Source organism: Gorilla gorilla, chromosome 8, assembly GCF_029281585.2.
Source record: "Gorilla gorilla gorilla isolate KB3781 chromosome 8, NHGRI_mGorGor1-v2.1_pri, whole genome shotgun sequence".
Taxonomy (NCBI): Eukaryota; Metazoa; Chordata; class Mammalia; order Primates; family Hominidae; genus Gorilla; species Gorilla gorilla.
The window spans coordinates 35517482-35536612 of record NC_073232.2 but is presented as its reverse complement, the minus strand read 5'-3'; the positions used below and the strand labels follow the sequence as shown (position 1 = coordinate 35536612).

Here is a 19131-nt window from a genome sequence, read left to right as displayed (position 1 = left end):
AGGGATAGAAAGCTTATTCAAATAAATAATAATAGAAAGGCTTCCAAATCAGAAGAAAGATACAAATATCCAGGCACAGGAAGGTCAAAGGTCACCAATCAGATTCAACCCAAATAAGAATACTCCAATATATATCATAATCAAATTCTCAAAGGTCAAAGACAAAGCAATGCACCTGAAAGCAGCAAGAAAAAAAAAGCAAATAACACATAAGGGAATTCTAATATGCCTGGCAGCAGACTTAGCAGAAACCTTGCAGGCCAAGAGAGAGTGGGACAATATATTCAGAGTGATGAAAGATAAAAAAAAAGATAAAAAAAAAACCAGGAATACTGTACCCAGAAAAGCTATTCTTCAGAAATGAAGGAGATAAAGACTTTTTCAGCCAAAGAAAGCTCTCAAATAAACAATCTAATGATGCATCTCAAGGAACTAGAAAAAATAAGAACAAACTAAACCCCAAATTAGTAGGAGAAAAGAAATAATAAAGATCAGAGCACAAATAAATGAAATAGAGATTAATTTCATTCATTTGAAAAAGAAATATTAAGGCTAAAAGAGGCTAAAACACAAATATTAATAAAACAAAGAGTAAGTTTTTTGAAAAAATAAAATTGAGAAACCTTTAGCTAGTCTAAGAAAAAAAGAAAGATGACTGAAAGAAATAAAATGAAAGATGAAAAGAAAGACATTACGACTGATACTACAGAAATACAAAAGATCATAAAAACTACTATAAATAATTACACACTAAAAAAATGGAAAACCTAGGAAAACATGACTAAAATCCTAGATGCATATAACCTACCATGATTGAAACAGGAAGAAACAGAAAACCTAAAAAGACCAACAATGAGTAATGAAATTGAAGCTGTAATAAAAAGTCTCTTATCAAAGAAAAGCCCGGGACCTGATGGCTTCACTGCTGAGTTCTAGAAACATATAAAGACTAATTCTTCACAAACTATTTCAGAAAATTGCAAAGGAGGAAATTCTTCCAAACTCATTCTATAAGGCCTACATTATCCCGATTCCAAAACAAAATCAAACATGGACACAACAAAAAAGAAAACTTTCAGGCCAACATCCCTGATGAACATAGATACAAAAGTCCTCAAAAAAATACTAGCAATCCAAATTAAATAGCATATTTAAAAGACCATTCATCGTGATCAAGTGGGATTCATCCCAGCAATACAAGGATAGTTTAGCATATACAAATCAATAAATGTGACACATCACATTAACAGAATAAAGATTAAAAACCAAATGCTTATTTCAACAGATGCAGAAAAAGCATTTGACAAAAATTCAGCATCTCAACAAATTAGGTATAGAAGAAACATACTTCAACATAATAAAGTTTATATATGTTAAACCCACAGCCAACATCACACTGAATGGGAAAAAATTAGAAGCTTTTTCCCTAAGATCTCAAACAAGATAAGGATGCCCACTTTCACTGCTACTATTCTGCATAGTACTGGAACTCTTAGCGAGACCAACTAGGCAAGAGAAAGAAAGAAAAGGCATCCAGATTGGAAAGGAGGAAGTCAAATGGTCTCTGTTTGCAGACAACATGATCTCATATTTAGAAAATCTCAAAGACTTCACCAAAAAAACTGTTAGAACTAATAAACAAATGCAGTAAAGTTTCAGGATAGAAAATCGGCATACAAAAATTAGTAGCATTTCTATGCAACAGTAGCCAACTATCTGAAAATCAAGAAAGCAATCCCATTACAATACCTACACAAAAATAAAATACCTAGAAATAAATTTAACCAAGGAGGAGAAAGAGCTCTATGATGAAAACTATAAAACATTGATAAAAGAAGGTGAAGAGGATATAAATGGAAAGATATCCCGTGTTCATAAATTGGAAGAATTAATATTGTTATAATGTCCAAGCTACCAAAAGTAATTTACAGATTCAAAGCAATCCCTTGAACAATGGGAACACATGGACACAAGAAGGGGAACATCACACACCGGGGCCTGTTGTGGGGTGGGGGGAGGGGGGAGGGATAGCATTAGGAGATATACCTAATGTTAAATGACGAGTTAATGGGTGCAGCACACCAACATGGCACATGTATACATATGTAACTAACCTGCACGTTGTGCACATGTACCCTAAAACTTAAAGTTTAATAATTTAAAAAATTATAATGTCATACTTCACACAGAAATAGAAAAAAAATCCTCAAATTTATATGGAAAAACAGACTCCAAATAGCCAAAGCAACCTTGAGCAAAAAGAACAAAGCTGGAGGAGTCACAAACTGATTTCAAAATGTACTACAAATCTATAGCAGTGTGGTATTGGCATAAAAACAGACACATAGACCAATGGAACAAAATAGAGAGTCCAGAAATAAATCAATGCATTTAGAGCCAACTGATTTTCAACAAAGGTGTCCCCCACAAAAGAAAAAGAAGAAAAACAAACCAAAAAAGTCACATTGAGGGAAAGATAGTCTCTTCAATAAACAGTGTTGGGTTAACTGGATAACTACATGCGAAGCATGTAACTTGACCCTATTTCTCACCATAAACAAAAATCAACCCAAAATAGATTAGTTAATATATGACCCAAAACTGGCCAGGCGCAGTGGCTCATGCCTGTAATCCCAGCACTTTGAGAGGCCGAGGTAGGCGGATCACCTGAGGTCAGGAGTTCGAGACCAGCCTGGCTAACATGGTGAAACCCCATCACTACTAAAAAATACAAAAAAATTAGCTGGGAGTGGTGGCACGTTCCTGTAATCCCAGCTACTCGGGAGGCTGAGGCAGGAGAATTGCTTGAACCTGAGAGGCGGAGGTTGCAGTGAGCTGAGATCATGCCATTGCACTCCAGCTTGGTCAACAAGAGCAAAACTGTGTCTCAAAAAAACAAAACAAAACAAAGCAAAACAAACAAACAAACCAACAAAAAGAAAGACCCAAAACTGTGAATCTGCCTAGCAAGGAAAACAATCAACAGAGTAAAGAGACAACCTACAGAATGAGAAAAAATATTTGCAAATTATACATTTGACTAAGGGTTAATAAGAAGAATTTATAAGGAACTCATATAACTCACTTGCAAAAAACCCAAATAATCCAATTTTTAAAAAATGGACAAAAGACGTGAATAGATATTTCACCAAAGAAGACATACACAGGGCCAATAGGAATTTAAAAAATGCTTAACATCACTAACCATCAAGGAAATGCAAATCAAAACTGCAATGAGATTTTGCATCATCCCAGTTAGAATGGCTATGATAAAAGGACAAAAAAATAGCAATTGCTGACAAGGATGTGGAAAAACAATAACTTTTATGCACCATTGGCAGAAATGTAAATTAGTCTAGCCATTACGGAAAACAGTATGGAGGTGCCTCAAAAAACTGAAAATACATCTACCATATGATCCAGTATCTCCACCGTTGGGTATATATACAAAGGAAATGAAATCAATATGTCAAAGAGACACCTGCCCTCTCATGTTTATTGCAGCACTGTTCACAATAGCTATGATATAGAATCAACCTAAATGCCCATCAGTGGATGAATAGATAAAGAAAATACAAAAATATTTAGATTCCACTCATATGTGGAATCTAAAAGAAAATGATTTCATAGGAGTTGAGAGTAGAATAGTGGTTACTAGAGACCGGAGAGAATGGGGAGAGAGGTTTGTCAATGAGTACAGTGTTATAGTTAGGAAGAATAAGTTCTGGTACTCTACTGCAAGGTAGGGTAACTATAGCTAACAATAATGCATTGTATATTTCAAACAGCTAGAAGAGAGGATTTTATGATAAACGTTTGTGCTAATTACCATGATTTGATGATTACACAATGTTTACATATATCAAAACATCACATTGTGTGTCATAATGTAAAATTACTATGGGTTAATTAAAAAATAAATGAATAAATACAAAGGCAAAAAATAAAAGCAAATTTCTGGGCCCAATCCCAGACTTACTAAATCAAAAACCCTGGGGACCTAGCAATGTGTGTCTTAACAATCTAAATGGTTCTGATGCATACTAAAGTTTGAGAACCACTGGTTAATAAAGAGATTTATTTAATACCAGAGGGCAATAATAACTACCACTTACTAAGTGCTGATATGTTTCTAGACATTGCACTAATGATTTTGAAGGCACATCATATTTAATTCTCAAAAGAAGGGCTGGACGCTCTCATCTCTTGAAGATGTGCAGTGAGGCTTAGCATCTTATTAGTGACCCAGTTACTAGGTGACAGGGCCAGGACTCAGACGCCAATCTTTCTGACAGGACCTCTCATGAACAGCCATAGTCATCAAGCTCATATTGAAGAATAAACTTTAGCCTGGACTTATCAGGCCATGAAATCATGCAATCTTTTTTTTTTTCTTTGAGACAAAGTCTCACTCCGTCGCCCAGGCTGGAGTGCAGTGGCGTGATCTTGGCTCACTGCAACCTCCACCTCCCGGGGTTCAAGCGATTCTCGTACCTCAGCCTCCTGAGTAGCTAGGATTACAGGCGCCTGCCACCACGCCTAGCTAATTTTTGTATTTTTAGTACAGATGGAGTTTCACCATTTTGGCCAGGCTGGTCTCAAACTTCTGATCTCAGGTGATCCATCCGCCTTGGCCTCCCAAAGTGCTGGGATTACAGGCACAAGCCACCGCACCTGGCCTAAATCTGTTAACCTGCCTCCCTGTATCCTTAATCCCTCTTGCAATCTACACACTCATTCTTTGCATTTTGGAAATTGGCTCACCCTAATAAAGAATAGCAAGAGTTTTTATTTTTTTAAAACAGCAGACAAAAAGGGAAATAAGTGACCACAATGTTCATAAACAAATGATGTTCTCCAAACCTCAACAGTTATCCTTTTACTCAGCAAATTAATAAGAATTCTCAATATTTTGGGAGGGAACTGAGAAGCACGCTTAAGAACAAAATGAGCAGGGTGATTGCACATGAGGAAATTGGCTTTAGAACAGAACACATCATCATCCTGAGAAAAAAGGAAATACACATTCTGCAAGGGTTGCTCATGACTCTTGCTCCCAGATCCATCAGTCCTGCTGGTTTCTCCACCTCTGAGCCCCCTCTCTCCTTTGGCGAGATCCTCAACTCTCTCTTGTAGACCCAGACCTTGGATAGCAGGAAGTTTTAGAAATTCTGGTTCAATACTCTGGGACTTAGGATTTCTATTCTTGGTGTAATCTCAGGATAACCTCATGTTCTAGGTCAGACAGTTCAAGTCCTGCCAATTGTAGGTCCTAGTCCCAAACTTATGTGTCAGTTTGAGAAACTGAGTCCCTCCTCTGTTCACTGTGTCTAAATCCCCATGCTGGGAACCTCTTGTCAGAGACCTTGTCTTTTTCTTGACAGACACCCCTGCTCTGGCTTCCGGACCCCAGCCCTGGGGTTTGGCTCCTGCTTCCTTCTGCTAGACTTTCATCCTGTCTGCCCACTCTGAAGGCCATTTCATCACCAGCTAAGCCATGAGTACTGATGGTTAGAGTGAGTTCTAACACTCAGTAGAAAACTTGACCATGCTTAGGAAAAATGAAGATTCCTAGGCTCCATCCTTAAACCCTAACCCTAACCCTAGGTTCCATCATTATTTTGATTTAGTGGGCCTAGGGCCTGGGAACCTGAATTTGTAATGAGTCTCCAGTGACTGATTCAGCCAGTTTACTGACCAGTGTTCCAGAAACTTTCTCCAAAACCTTCTCCTGATTTAAGAAGTGTGGACAAGTCTTTGGCAATGAAGTGTGTTGGAATGCTCCATTTTGGTAATTTATCAGGGTCTTAGGATTCCAAACATGGGAAGATGTGACTCAAGGGCAGGTGGCATTGTGGGAGGGACAGGGTAGCGGGCGATGCTTCGTGTCCAGATCTCTGGGGGCCTGAGAAACTGTCTGAGAGAACGGCCTCTGAGCCGCACTGCCTGAGTTCTCATTCTGACTTGGCCACTTCCTGGCTGGGGAGTCTCTCTGCACACATACCACATCTACAAAGAAAATGCCATATAAGTGCTTGCCATTATTCTTATTTTTCCTATATCAGGAACAGACAAGGAGGGGCGAGGAGTAGAAGCAGGCAGGGCATGCTCCCCATCTCTCTTACCTCTGACCAAACAGACCTCCCTCACCTCAGGGTTTTCCAATTCCCGTTCTTACTCCTGGAGGGCTCGTACTGCAGATAATTCTTGCTCGCTCACTTCATTCACATCTTTTGTCAAATGTCACTTCCTAGAGAGCCTCTCTGTGAACACCCCATCCAAAGGAGCCCTGGCCCCAGCCCTACCTCATATTGCTGCTTGTTACTACTTGACATCACATTGCATATTTTTTTGTTCTTTGCCATTTTCCTCACGTTGATTGTAAACTCCATGAGGACAGGGATTGTTGTATTTTTTTAATTGCCGCATTCCCACCACTATTCCAGGTGATGGGAATGCGGCAGTGAAAATAATAATGATAATAATAATCCTTGTCACTGAACAATAGTTGTCATTCAACACATTTTTTTTCTTTTTCTTTTCTTTTTGTTTTTTTTTTTGAGACACAGTCTCTCTCTGTCGCCCAGGCTGGAGTGCAGTGGTGCGATCTCGGCTCACTGCAACCTCCGCCTCCCGGGTTCAAGTGATTCTCCTGCCTCAAGCCCCCCGAGTAGCGGGACTAAAGGCGTGCACCACCACACCCAGCTACTGTTTGTATTTTTAGCAGAGACAGGGTTTCACCATGTTGGCCAGTATGGTCTAGAGTCCTTGGCCTCAAGTGACCCGTCCGCCTCAGCCTCCCACAGTGCTGGGATTACAGGTGTGAGCCACCACGCCCGGCCGTCATTCAACAAATATTAAATGAATAAATGAATGAGTGAGTGAATGGATCCAGCCTTCTCCCTGCCTTCAGTGCTTTCACAGTCATTATTCTGGGGCTCTTCTGTCTAGGGCAGGTTTCTTGACAGCAGCACTGTTGACATTGGGGGCCAGAGAAGTCTTTGGTGTGGGGGTTTTCTTGTGCACTGCAAGGTATTTAGCAGCATACCTGGCCTACTAGATGTCAGTAGTCCCTGCTCCATGCCCCAAGCTATGACAATCAAAAATGTTTTTAGGGTTCGCCAAATGACCCTTGGAGGCAAAATGCCTGGTTGAGAACCACTGGGGGAGTATCAGGCTGACTGAGCTAGTATAGTGGTTTTTATTATTAATATTATCTGTAAATAATTAAAAGTGGATGCTTAGGAATTAAAAAGAAAAGGCTAGGACATCTGAATGAAAGTCACTGAATATCCAGAGTCCTTGATAAAGCCACGAATTTCAACCAATTATTATTTGATGATTATAATAAGTGATTGTAATTGTTCAGGGAGTCAAAATTACTAAATATGATTGAATTCACCTGGTTATTGCATTTGACTAAAAAGAAACACAGACAAAAACTTACCATAGTCCTCAATCCAGAGTTCTGTAGGCATACAGAAAGACCCGTAACGCATCACATGTGTGGTTGTAATAACCCATCTCCTGATCAGACTGATCTGAGATTCTAATTTTGAAAAGTGTAAATCGGCCAGGAGTGGTGGCTGATGCCTGCAACCCCAGCACTTTGGGATGCCAAGGTAGGTGGATTGCCTGAGCCCAGGAGTTTGAGACCAGCCTGGGTAATATGGTAAAGCCCTGTCTTAACTAAAAATACAAAAATTAGCTGGTGTGGTGGTGCGCACCTCTAGTCCCAGATACTTGAGAGGCTAAGGCAGGAGGATTGCTTGAGCCTGGGAGGCTGAGGCTGCAGTGGGCTATGATTGAGCCACTGCACTCCACCCTGGGTGACATAGTGAGACTCTGTCTCAAAAAAATGTAAACCATATCTAACATTTGATAATACATATTGCCTTTTGACAATATACACCTTAAGTTTCATGACCCAGTAATTAAAACAACTTTTTTTTGGCTATTTTCTATAAGTTGTCTAGGAAATCTTGCAAGTTTCCAATTCCTAAAATCTTCTTATGGTGGAATGAGCCCAATAAGAACTGAAAACTTTTTTTAGTCTTATCGATAACATTATAAATTAATTTGTTTAAAATGTGGAACTTTCATTTTCAGAAGTGAAGAAATCCCCAGACAGAGTTACCTTAAAGTTTTAGGTTCAGATAGGAGGCTTTGGGGAAAATGCCCCAAATTGATAGAAATGTTTCCCTCATTCCTATTTTGGTTAAACAATTTCTTATTGTTACACATATGGCTAACTATAATTTAACATTTTCTTCCTTGAAAAAAAATTAACTCAAATTGCTTATAAATCTAAATGAATGACTTCTTATAACATACCTTTAAAACAAAGCAATAGTCAGTGGGCGCTTTATATTTCATTTTATGCTGAGTCCCATAGTAAATGTTGACATTTTCAAACTGTATAAAACACGCCAGATCTCGAGATGTCTGAAAGACAGGGAAAAAAATAAAACTTCAACTGAGATGACAGTTAACAATTTTCCAGAGTTGTCCTTCATAGCACAACTAAGGATTATATTTTAGTAAAGAAAATACTGACTTTTAGGTAATTTATATAAACATCTGCCATGTATAGGTTTTCTCAAAGGCAAGTCTGAAAGGTTGGAATGGAAACTGATATGGCCAAATTGGGGGACAATTTAGTAAGATCTATGCATAAATCTTTCCCAATATGAAAGATATTGAATGTTCCCAACACAAAGAAATGACAAATGTTTGAGACGATTGATGTGCTAATTACCTTGATCTGATCACCATACATTATATGTATCAAAACATCACTATGTACGTTATGCATATGTACAATTATTATTTGTCAATCAAAAAATAAAATTAATTTTTTAAAAAGAGTGCAGCCATGAAAATCGGTGCCACTGACCCAGAAATGGAGTGAAAGATTATACTGCTGTTCTCATGTCTGTCTGGGGACTCCCAGAGTCAAGATGGACTGTCCTTGAGATGTCATTATCGATGCAGTCGAGACAAGGTGACCGCTTAGCCAGAAATTTCATTTTGACTTTTGCCATTCTAAGTCCGTGATGGATTTTGTGATTGAGCATTAGAAAAAAAAAAAAAAAGTCCCCTCAGGACGAACAATGAGAGATAAACTTATGCTCAGTAAATTAGCACATACTTCATGCACTTCCTCCTGAGAAAAAGGATTTCTTTCACAAGTTCTCTTTACTGCAGGCAGTGTTGCCATGGAAACAGAGACCTCTCCTCCACGGATAACAGGCACTGTGAAGACTGCAGCCTGTAATCTACATATTTGGTTACACTTCAATTACAAATATGTTCCATTATTTTTTTCTTTCGCCTTCTATATTTCTTTACTAGTTAGTGGATAAAGAATAGATGGCAGAACTATTTACACCTTAGTGCACAATTATTTCTTTACATATGCTTGTATTCTTTTCTTACAAGATATTTTCTTCTGGATGTTCAAAGTTTACATTTTTAAGTTACAAACGAATGCATATTAGTCACAATTAAAATATATATATATATAAATAATAAAATGCACATCTTCCTTCACCACCCCTTTTTCTTATTTTGTTCTTTTCTCCAAAGGTACCATAGTTAGTAGTTTGGTAGTATTCTATTCTGTTCTATTTCATGACGTTGCCCAGGCTGGTCTTGAATTCCTGAGCTCAAGCGATCCGCCTTCTTTGGCCTTCCAAACTGTTGGGATTAGAGGTGTGAGCCACCGCCCCTCGCCTTCTTTTTCTTAACATTGCATCTAGGAGTCTTTCTACATCAAGACATGAATTAATATATGACATTCGTTTTATGGCTGCAGAGAATTCTACTGTACAGGTGTAACGATTTATTTAACTATTCTACTACAGATGATTAGAAGTTATTTCAATATTTAGCTATTACAACAAATACTGTGCATGTGAGCTTATATTTCTGTGAGATAGATTCGTCAAGCCTGGAGTTGCCATTTGAAAGGATTTTTACTCCCTTTTACATGTACATAGATTTTTTGCTAAATTGTCCCCCAGTTTGGCCGTATGAGTTTCTATTCCAAGCTCCAGGCGTGAGTGTCCCTTTTTCTTACCCACTTCCACCAAAATTTGGATATTATCTATATTGTTTATTTTATCAATCTCATGCTTAATTTTCATTTTCCTGATTAGTAGTGAGACGGAGCAACTTTTAGTTATGCGGTGGTTACCGGTACTTCTTTTTCTGTAAATTTTCCCTTTAAAAGCTTTGCCATTTTTCTGTATGTTTATCTTTTTCTTATTGATTTCTTGAAGTCTTTTATGGATATTCATACTCGTTTATACATGTTGCAAATGTACTCTCTCACTGTAGTCAGTCTTTCACTTCTTGTTTGTTATCTTTGGCCATAAGGTATTAAAAATAACTTTATCAGGTCAAATCTGGCCATTTTTTCCGTTATAATTTTGAGTTTTTATTCTTGCTTAGGAAACCTTTCTTCAGCTCAAAATTATAAAAACATTAACCTATATTTTCTTTTTTTCTCCCTTCCTTCCTTCCTTCCCTCCCTTCCTCCCTTTCTTCCTTCCTTTCTTCCTTCCTTCTCTCTCTCTCTCTTTCTTTCTTTTTTTTTTCAGGATCTCATTCTGTCACTTCAGCTGGAGTGCAGTGGCACGAACATGGCTCACTGAAGTCTTGACCTCCTGGGCTCAAACGATCCTCCCCGATCAGCCTCCCAAGTAGCTGGGACTACAGGCATGTGCCACCATCCCCACTAATTTTTTTATTCATTTTGTACAGACAGGGTCTCCCTATGTTTCTCAGGCTGGTCTTGAACTCTTGGGCTCAAGCTATCCTCCCACCTGGGCCTCCCAGAGTGCTGGAATTAGAGGCATGAGCCACCGCACCCAGCCAGCCTCTGTTTTCTTCCAGGATTTTATACTATTTTTCTCTAAAGATATTTTAATCAATCAAGAATTTAGCTTGGTACATGGAATGACGTAGGAAATTATATTTCTAAATGGATATACAGTTATTTCAGTTCTATTTGTTGAATACCACATTCTTTCCCCACTGCTGTGATATAAATTCCAACTTTAACTTCTCTGATATTAGACGGCTGTCTGTCGACCTGTTTGTCTCTAGCTGTGCTGTTTTTATCTAATGTTTTGGCACAGCAGGAGATCTACCTTGATGTTCTTCACAATTTTGGGAAGGTCTATTTTGGAACAGTGTCTTTTTTCCATGAAATCAGTCTGTGAATTTCAAGTAAATAAAATCCTACTGATATTTTTATTAAAATTATATTAAATTTATAGAAAACTGGGAAGAATTAATAACTTTTCTTTTAGCAACATGGTACATTTCTTTTCTTTATCTTCTACTTTTTTTTTTTTTTTTTGAGATGGAATCTCACTTTGTCGCCCCAGGCTGGAGTGCAGTGGCACGATCTTGGCTCACTGCAACCTCTGCCTCCTGGGTTCAAGCAATTCTTCTGCCTCAGCCTCCCGAGTAGCTGGGATTACAGGCGCCCGCCACCACGCCTGGCTAATTTTTGCATTTTTAGTAGAGATGGGGTTTCACCATGTTGGACAGGCTGGTCTCAAACTCCTGACCTTGTGATTCGCCCGCCTCGGCCTCCCAAAGTGCTGGGATTACAGGCATAAGCCACCGCACCTGGCCTGCAACATGGTACCTTTCTATTGATTCGGTTCTACTTCATTTCTTTTAATAAATTTTATATTTTATGCCATATGAATCTGGAACATTTCTTGCTGAGTTTATTGTTAGGTATTTTGCATTTTCTGTTTCTAGTCTGCATGGATTCTTTTGCATTATGGTTTGCATTATATATATTGTTTGTGTAAAGAAAAACTTTCTTAATACATTTATTTGGTTCTAACAGTTTTTCAGTTGAGTGTCTCATATTGCTGGGTAGACAACACTGTGAAAAATCAGTCTTTGCCTCTTCTTTTCTATTGGTTATACTTATTATTCTTTTCTTTAATATACTAGTTAGTTCCTCAACCCAGTGTTAATGGTAACAGTGAGAGAAGGTATTCTTGTCCAACTCTACTGTAAACACTTTTTTTTTTTTTTTTTTTGAGACATAGTCTTGCTCTTTCACCCAGGCTGGAGTGCAGCGGCATGATCTCAGGCCACTGCAACCTCCACCTCCCAAGTTCAAGTGATTCCCGTGCCTCACCCTCCCCAGTAGCTGGGATTACAAGTGTGCACCACCACACCCAGCTAATTTTTGTATTTTTAGTAGAGGTAGCGTTTCACCATGTTGGCCAGGCTGGTCTAGAACTCCTGGTCCCAAGTGATTCACCTTGCCTCAGCCTCCCAAAGTGCTGGGACTACAGGCATGAACCACCACACCCAGCCAAATGTAAACACTTTTAATTCTCATCACAGAGTATATTGTTTGTTATATGTTTATTTATATGCACCGTTTATATTCAAATGCCTAAGACATAAACATTTAGAAAACAAATTATTTGTGGGTCAGTTGTGAGGTGCCCAGTGTGGGACTGGAATGAGATGGCAGAGATGGGAAAGCATCAGATCTAAGGGCAGGAAAAGAGTGGAAGAGGCTAAGGAGAACAGTAGCTGTCCTGGACCAAGAGTTAGCCATAATGCCCCTCCTGTCTTCTGATAGAGACAAGAGTCTCCTTACTGGAGGTAGCGGACCTGGATGTTCACCATAACTTCATCGGCTTGGAAGTGTGGGTTAAGCTTTATCAGAGGTAAATTCATGCATTGCAATGCATGAATATACCATTGGTGGTGCCCTGCATTTGGAAGGGAAGGCAAAATGCTTCCGCGTACCCAAGATACAGATTAGACATGTATTAATGGTGAACAAAAGACGGAAAGATCCTAATCCTCTAAGAAAGGTCTTAGAGAGAGCTGATGGTCAGAATAAGAGTTAAAATTACATTTCAAGGAATAATTTATTACATACTTATAAATTTGAGGCAATAATCCTAAATCACCAAGTAAAAGTTAAATGTTGTCTAAAATACCCTGTTAAATTAGGAAAGGAAATTCAGAATACACCTCAGAGAATGATTTAAAAATATTCAGAGTCTAAGGGCTAAAATCTCAAGGAAAATCTAGTCAAGAGCTGGGTGTGGTGACTCATGCCTGTAATCCCAGCACTTTGGAAGGCTGAGTGAGGTGGGCAGATGGCTTGAGCTCAGGAGTTCAAGACCAGCCTAAGCAACATGATGAAACCCTGTCTCTACAAAAAATATGAAACATCAGCTGGGCATGGTGGCATGCACCTGTAGTCCTAGCTACTTGGCTGGGGGTGGGGGGTGGGCTGAGGTGGGAGGATGGCTTGAGCCTGGGAGGTGGAGGTTGCAGTTAGTCAAGCTCATGCCACTGTACCCCAGCCTGTGGATTAGAGTGAGACTATCTCAAAAGAAAAAAAAAAAAGAAAATCTTATCAAGACTTCCAATACCCCTATGATTCCAGATAAAAGAAATTTAACTATAATGACTATAGAACAACAGGGGTAAAAAGTCCTTGGAAATAGATGGGTAAAGTAACAAAATAATCTCTAGAAAAGTGCTTTTGCCATCATTTTTGAAACCTGACTTTAAAATAGATAAAATACTTTTACCTTCAAGAGAGCTATGGGAAAACTCAAAAAGATTTCAGTAATACTGTCCTATTTGTATACATGTTGCAGGATTATGGAATCTGCAGCAACAGAGAATGTATTTAACTTGCTAACTAAGGATTTCTTTAGTTTCATTCTCGTGAAATGCTTTATTGCTAAGTGCTTTTTTTTTTTTCTGACCTTAGTCTTTCCTTTGGGTACGTAATAAATTCCAGAAGCCCGTAAAAGAAAATAGCGCCTTTTCCAGGATTTCTTTCCATCTTCTTTCAAATAAAGAGCTCCTTCCAGTTCTGGTACAATGATAGATGTTCCACAGAAACTTTCCTGAAATTGAGATTCCGACGACATAAGACAAACACGAAAGATAAAGCACGCATTTTTATTCACATTTAAACAAACTTGCAAATTAGCTTTTAAACTAAAAGTCAATTTTGTGTACAACTCTGATCGAATGCATATGTTTATATTATATGCTATTTGCCACAAGAGAGGAAGAATAACACATCGATCAAGAATCCTGGCTCCTGAGTTACACCTCAAGGCCTCTTCACCACTTAACTCTGTGACCGTGGGCCATTAAACCTCAGTCCACTTACTTGTTAAAATGGAATAATAATAGCCCAACTTCATAAGCTAGGTTGTGAGTACAGTCTCGGCATATTGTAAAAGTAAGCATTTAATAAAAGCAATTAATGTTATTATAAAATGGAAGACAGAATAATTATTACTTTCCTGATAAGTAAAAAAGTTACTATTTCATTGCTGGTAAATAGAACAATTATTATATATAATTCTACACATAAAATTGGGGAGGATAGTTAATGGGTACAAAAAAATAGAAAGAAAGAATAAGACCTACTATTTGAAAGCAAAGCAGGGTGACTATAGTCAATAATAACTTAATGTACATTTAAAAATAACTAAAAGAGTGTAATTGGATTGTTTGTAACACAAAGGATAAATGCTTGAGAGGATGGATACCCAATTCTGCCTGATGCGACTATGTCACATTGCATGCCCATATCAAAATATATCATGTACCCTATAAATATATACATACTATGTACCCACAAAAAGTAAAAATAAATAAGTTAATATTTTATTATTGGGATAGTTTTCTTTTCAAAGAAGGAAGAAGGCAGTTATAAATACATCAGTATCAGAAAAGAATAACAAAGCACATCTTCTAGTTGTAGATTTTTAAATCTCAAAACTTGCATAGAATTATAGAATTCTTAATAAATTTTGTTTTAAAAATCAATAGAATAAAATTATATATTATTCTATTTTACAATTCAAATAGCCAAACTTATTTTTTGCTTTCTTTTTATAACTCTCAACATCCTCTCGTTTAGTTCCATAAATGCAAAATAACTGGATTTTGCATACTTCAAGTACATTTTTATGTAGTAGAGCTGGAAAACATTTCTGTTTACACTCCCCAATTTCTCCCCAAATTTGGCTAGTATTAGTCGTCCTGTTAATAATCTCTTAAATTCAGAGTTTTGACCCCAATTAGACAGCAGGATAATGATTGTTCATAGCATAGCATGCTTTGTATTTTCTTTTACATCCAGCTGTAAAACATTGTTGAAGTCCTGGAGCAAGGACTATCCTGTTGGGCCTCCTTGGGAAGTGCTCACTGTGCTCATGCTCCCAGGAACCAGAACCTGCAACACCTGACCTCAGCATCTTGGGAGTGGCAGCTGGTTCTGGTAGCTGCTTTATTTGGCACCGGGCTGTGAAAGCAGGCAGGGAATAGACATGCGCAAGGCCTGGGCGGAACCTTAATGAACGCGAGAGGGCGCTCTTCAGCATGAGCCAATTGGTTCCAGCATGAGCCAATTGGCTCCAGGTGGGAACCGGATGCCGAGGGCATCACCAGGTCTTCTGATTTTTCAAGGGAGGTCCAAAATTTACTAACTCAGGAAATTTACTAACTCAGGAAAAGGTCCATGGATTGTCTCAGGGAAATACAACCTGGGCACTTCTAGCATGACCATTTGTGACTTGAGATCTGGCACTCATTTCAACTGCGTTATGCGCTGCGAACAGATCCTCGATTTTTTTTTTTTTTTTTTTTTTTGAGACTGGATCTTGCTTTGTTGCCCAGGCTGGCCTTGAGCTCCTGGACTCAAGTGATCCTCCCACCTCAGCTTCCTGAGTAGCTGGGATTACAGCTGTGTGCCCCCATGCGAGGCTCAGAGCCTTGATTTTTAACATAGATACTGTGTGAAAACTCATTAGAGGTTTCCAAAAAATCAATTGTCAAATGAACCTCTGGAACACGCCCCAGTAGTGGTCATCACAGACATCTGTATGGTAATCAACACAGTGCTTTCCCCATCTCCCTGAATCTCTGTGATGATTCAATACAATTCGGAATCTGTCAGGTTCTCAGGAGGCCGGGGAATGTCCCATTAGCACATGAAGAGTGCTGGGCAGAGCCGCCTCCTGTAACGGGTCCCTGACTCCAAATCTCACGCTTCCTACCATATCTAAAATGTTGAGAGACCATCTTAGAGGTCCCTTTTAAAAAAGATTTGGAAATCTTTATGTCTGACTTCCGTGGAGCACTTAAGTAATGAAACTGGGAATGCTAGAAGATGAGTTTTATGAGGATTCATCAAGTCTTCTTAAAAGTCAAGAATTACTAATCCAGCTTCATTTATCTAAAGCCATATGTCGTAACAAATGACTCAAAAAAGAAAAACAGTTGAATTATCTAAATAGCTATAATTTAGAAATAATTTGATTTTAACACCCCAACTTAAAATTTCAGTGTATGTCTTTAGATTTTTCCATTGTTCTCGGAAGCAAATGACTTAAAAATAGAGCAAACATCCTTCTCTTTTCTTCCACTCTGCAAAATTAACCTTACCTCAAGTAAGGATTCCTTGTTCTTAGCATTCATTTTCTCATTAGTTTCCTTGCTTTCTTTTTTTCCTCTGTTATCCAAGTAGAAATTCTAAATAAAATGTTAAAAGATCAGATCAGTAAGTGTTCATTACCATGCTAGACTCTGCAAGGAACTCACAGTCTTGCTAGAAAGAAGATGTTAAGTGTGTGAAATAAACAGGGAACCAGAGCATATGATATCAGTCAACCATCAGGGCCTTCCCAAATGCTGATACCACATTGCCAAGGCAGGAGTGAAACCTCTTCACCCTCCCACAGTGTACACAATCAATGAAAAAACAGAAGATAGAAAACAGTAGCGAAAAATACATCATTTAATTGTTGAAGTCCATGCATAGACCATGCATGTTAAATGCTGGAAGCTGGAAGTCCCCAAGGCACTGGCAAGAGCTGGAGGCTGGAGTGAAGGTCAAGCTCATGTCCTATGCTCAAGAGGGGAACTGCTCTGGCAGGCAGATGCCACATGGGAGCTCAAGGCCTTGTAGGCTGGCGGGATTCTGGCTTATCAAGAGAATCCAGAAATGTAGATGTTTGCAAATATTAGCGGCCTCTTTTATTTTTTAAAAGAACTGCCTGGGTCAATCACAACACAAGGTTTACTATTTAGCAACTTCCACAGACAGAAAGAAGCAGAAAGGGCATTTCTGGAAAGAAAACCAGCCTAAACAAAGACAGGGAGGACTATGATCTAAGCACTCATAGTCTGGGTGTGGCTCATGCCCATAATCCCACCACTTTGGGAGGCTGAGGCAGGAGGATTGTTTGAACCCTGGAGTCTGAGACCAGCCTGGGAAACATAGTAGGACCCTGTCTCTACTAAAAATAATAATGAAAAAATTAGCTGGGCATGGCAGCATGCATGCTTGTAGTCTCATCTACTTGAGAGGCTGAGGCTAGAGGAATGCTTGAGCCCAGGAGTTTGAGGCTGCAGTAAGCTATGATCACTCCACTGCACTCCAGCCTGGGCAACAGAGTGAGACCTTGTCTCAAAAAATAAAATAAAATAAAGAAATAAAAGAACTCACAAGTGGACTCATGGTCTCTAAGCATGGTTTGTATTAATTTCTGGATCATACTTTGTTAATACTGAATATCAACAGGATGGCTAAAAATAAAGTGTGTGAGTTTCCAAAAAATCACGAGCACTCAAGGACTAATTTTACACAATAAGTGCAGCTGAGGTATCCATATGCACTGTGAATATAATGAGTGACCACTGTCGTAGAGTGCTGAGGATTTTATGTAAAAACATGGAGTTTTACAAAATAATACATAACAAATGTATTAAAGGCAGAAAATGTATCTCAGAAGCACTGTGACTAAATTAAGGGCGCTACTGAATCTAGGCACAAGTGTTTATTTACACCATAGGAGTGTTTCTCCAAGTATAATCCTCAGACACCTTGAAACTTGATACAATGCATGTTCCTGGGCTACACTGGAATCTTTGGGATGAGGCCTGGAAATCTGCATTCCAATATGCTTTCCAGATGATTTTTATGCACACTGAAGTTTGGGTTTTTCTTATCGTTGGCTTTTCTTTAGAGACAAGGTCTTGCTCTGTTACCCAAGCTGGAGTGTAGTCACATGATCATAGCTCACTGCAGCCTTGAACTCCTGGGCTCAAGCAATCTCCCCTGCTCAGCCTTCTAAATAGCTGGGACTATAGGCATGTGCACCATGCCTGCTCATGCTGAAGTTTGAGAATCAAGTGTACTGGACAGAAAGGAAAAAAAACTGCAGACAAATAAAATGTAGAAGTTTAAAATATCTCCTTGAAATACAATGCATAAAAAAGGTGATTTGCTAACTTTTTTTTTTTTTGAGACGGGGGTCTCGCTCTGTCACCCAGGCTGGAGTCCAGTGGTGCCATCTCGGTTCACTGCAAGCTCCGCCTCCCAGGTTCATGCCATTCTCCTGCCTCAGCCTCCCGAGTAGCTGGGACTACAGGCGCCCGCCATCGCGCCCGGCTAATTTTTTGTATTTTTAGTAGAGGTGGGGTTTCACCATGTTAGCCAGGATGGTCTCGATCTCCTGACCTCGTGATCCGCCTGCCTCAGACTCCCAAAGTGCTGGGATTACAGGCATGAGCCACCGCGCCTGGCTGCTAACTTAAATAGAAGAAATAAGTCAAGCACAATTTTTTTTTTTTTTTTTTGAGACAGCGTCTTGCTCTGTCACCCAGGCTGGAGTGCTGTGGTGCAATCTTGGCTCACTGAAACCTCTGCCTCCTGGGTTCAAGGGATTCTCCTTCCTCATCCTCCCAAGTAGCTGGGATTACAGGTGTGCACCACCATGCCCAGCTAACTTTTTGTATTTTTAGTAGAGGTGGGGTTTTGCTATGTTGGCCAGGCTGGTCTCAAACTGCCCCCCTCAGCCTCCCAAAGTGCTAGGATTACAGGCATAAACCACCACGCCTGGCCAAGTACAATTCTTTTGGTAATTCTTATTGAAAAAAAGTTTATTTTAATATGTTTTTCCAAGACTTTTAAACTTTTGTTATTTGAAAGGATGTTATATTGTGAATTAGTGCAATTACAATATAGAATTCAGAAAACTATTTAAATCTTAAATGTTTTGCTTGAAGACTACGACTAGCCATATTAGGTAACAT

The 19131-nt window shown here is 39.0% G+C and overlaps 1 protein-coding gene across 1 annotated transcript in view; it reads right to left on the bottom strand.

Moving 5' to 3' along the window:
• Window positions 1-19131, bottom strand: part of APBB1IP (amyloid beta precursor protein binding family B member 1 interacting protein) — a 131179-nt gene that overhangs the window by 17464 nt on the left and 94584 nt on the right. Inside the window, exons 9-11 of the mRNA XM_019035439.4 lie at window positions 16480-16566; window positions 13779-13922; window positions 8335-8445 (exon numbers count right to left, since the gene is read on the bottom strand). Of these exons, the coding sequence (XP_018890984.4) occupies window positions 8335-8445; window positions 13779-13922; window positions 16480-16566 (342 nt within the window). The remainder of the gene's footprint in view (window positions 1-8334; window positions 8446-13778; window positions 13923-16479; window positions 16567-19131) is intronic.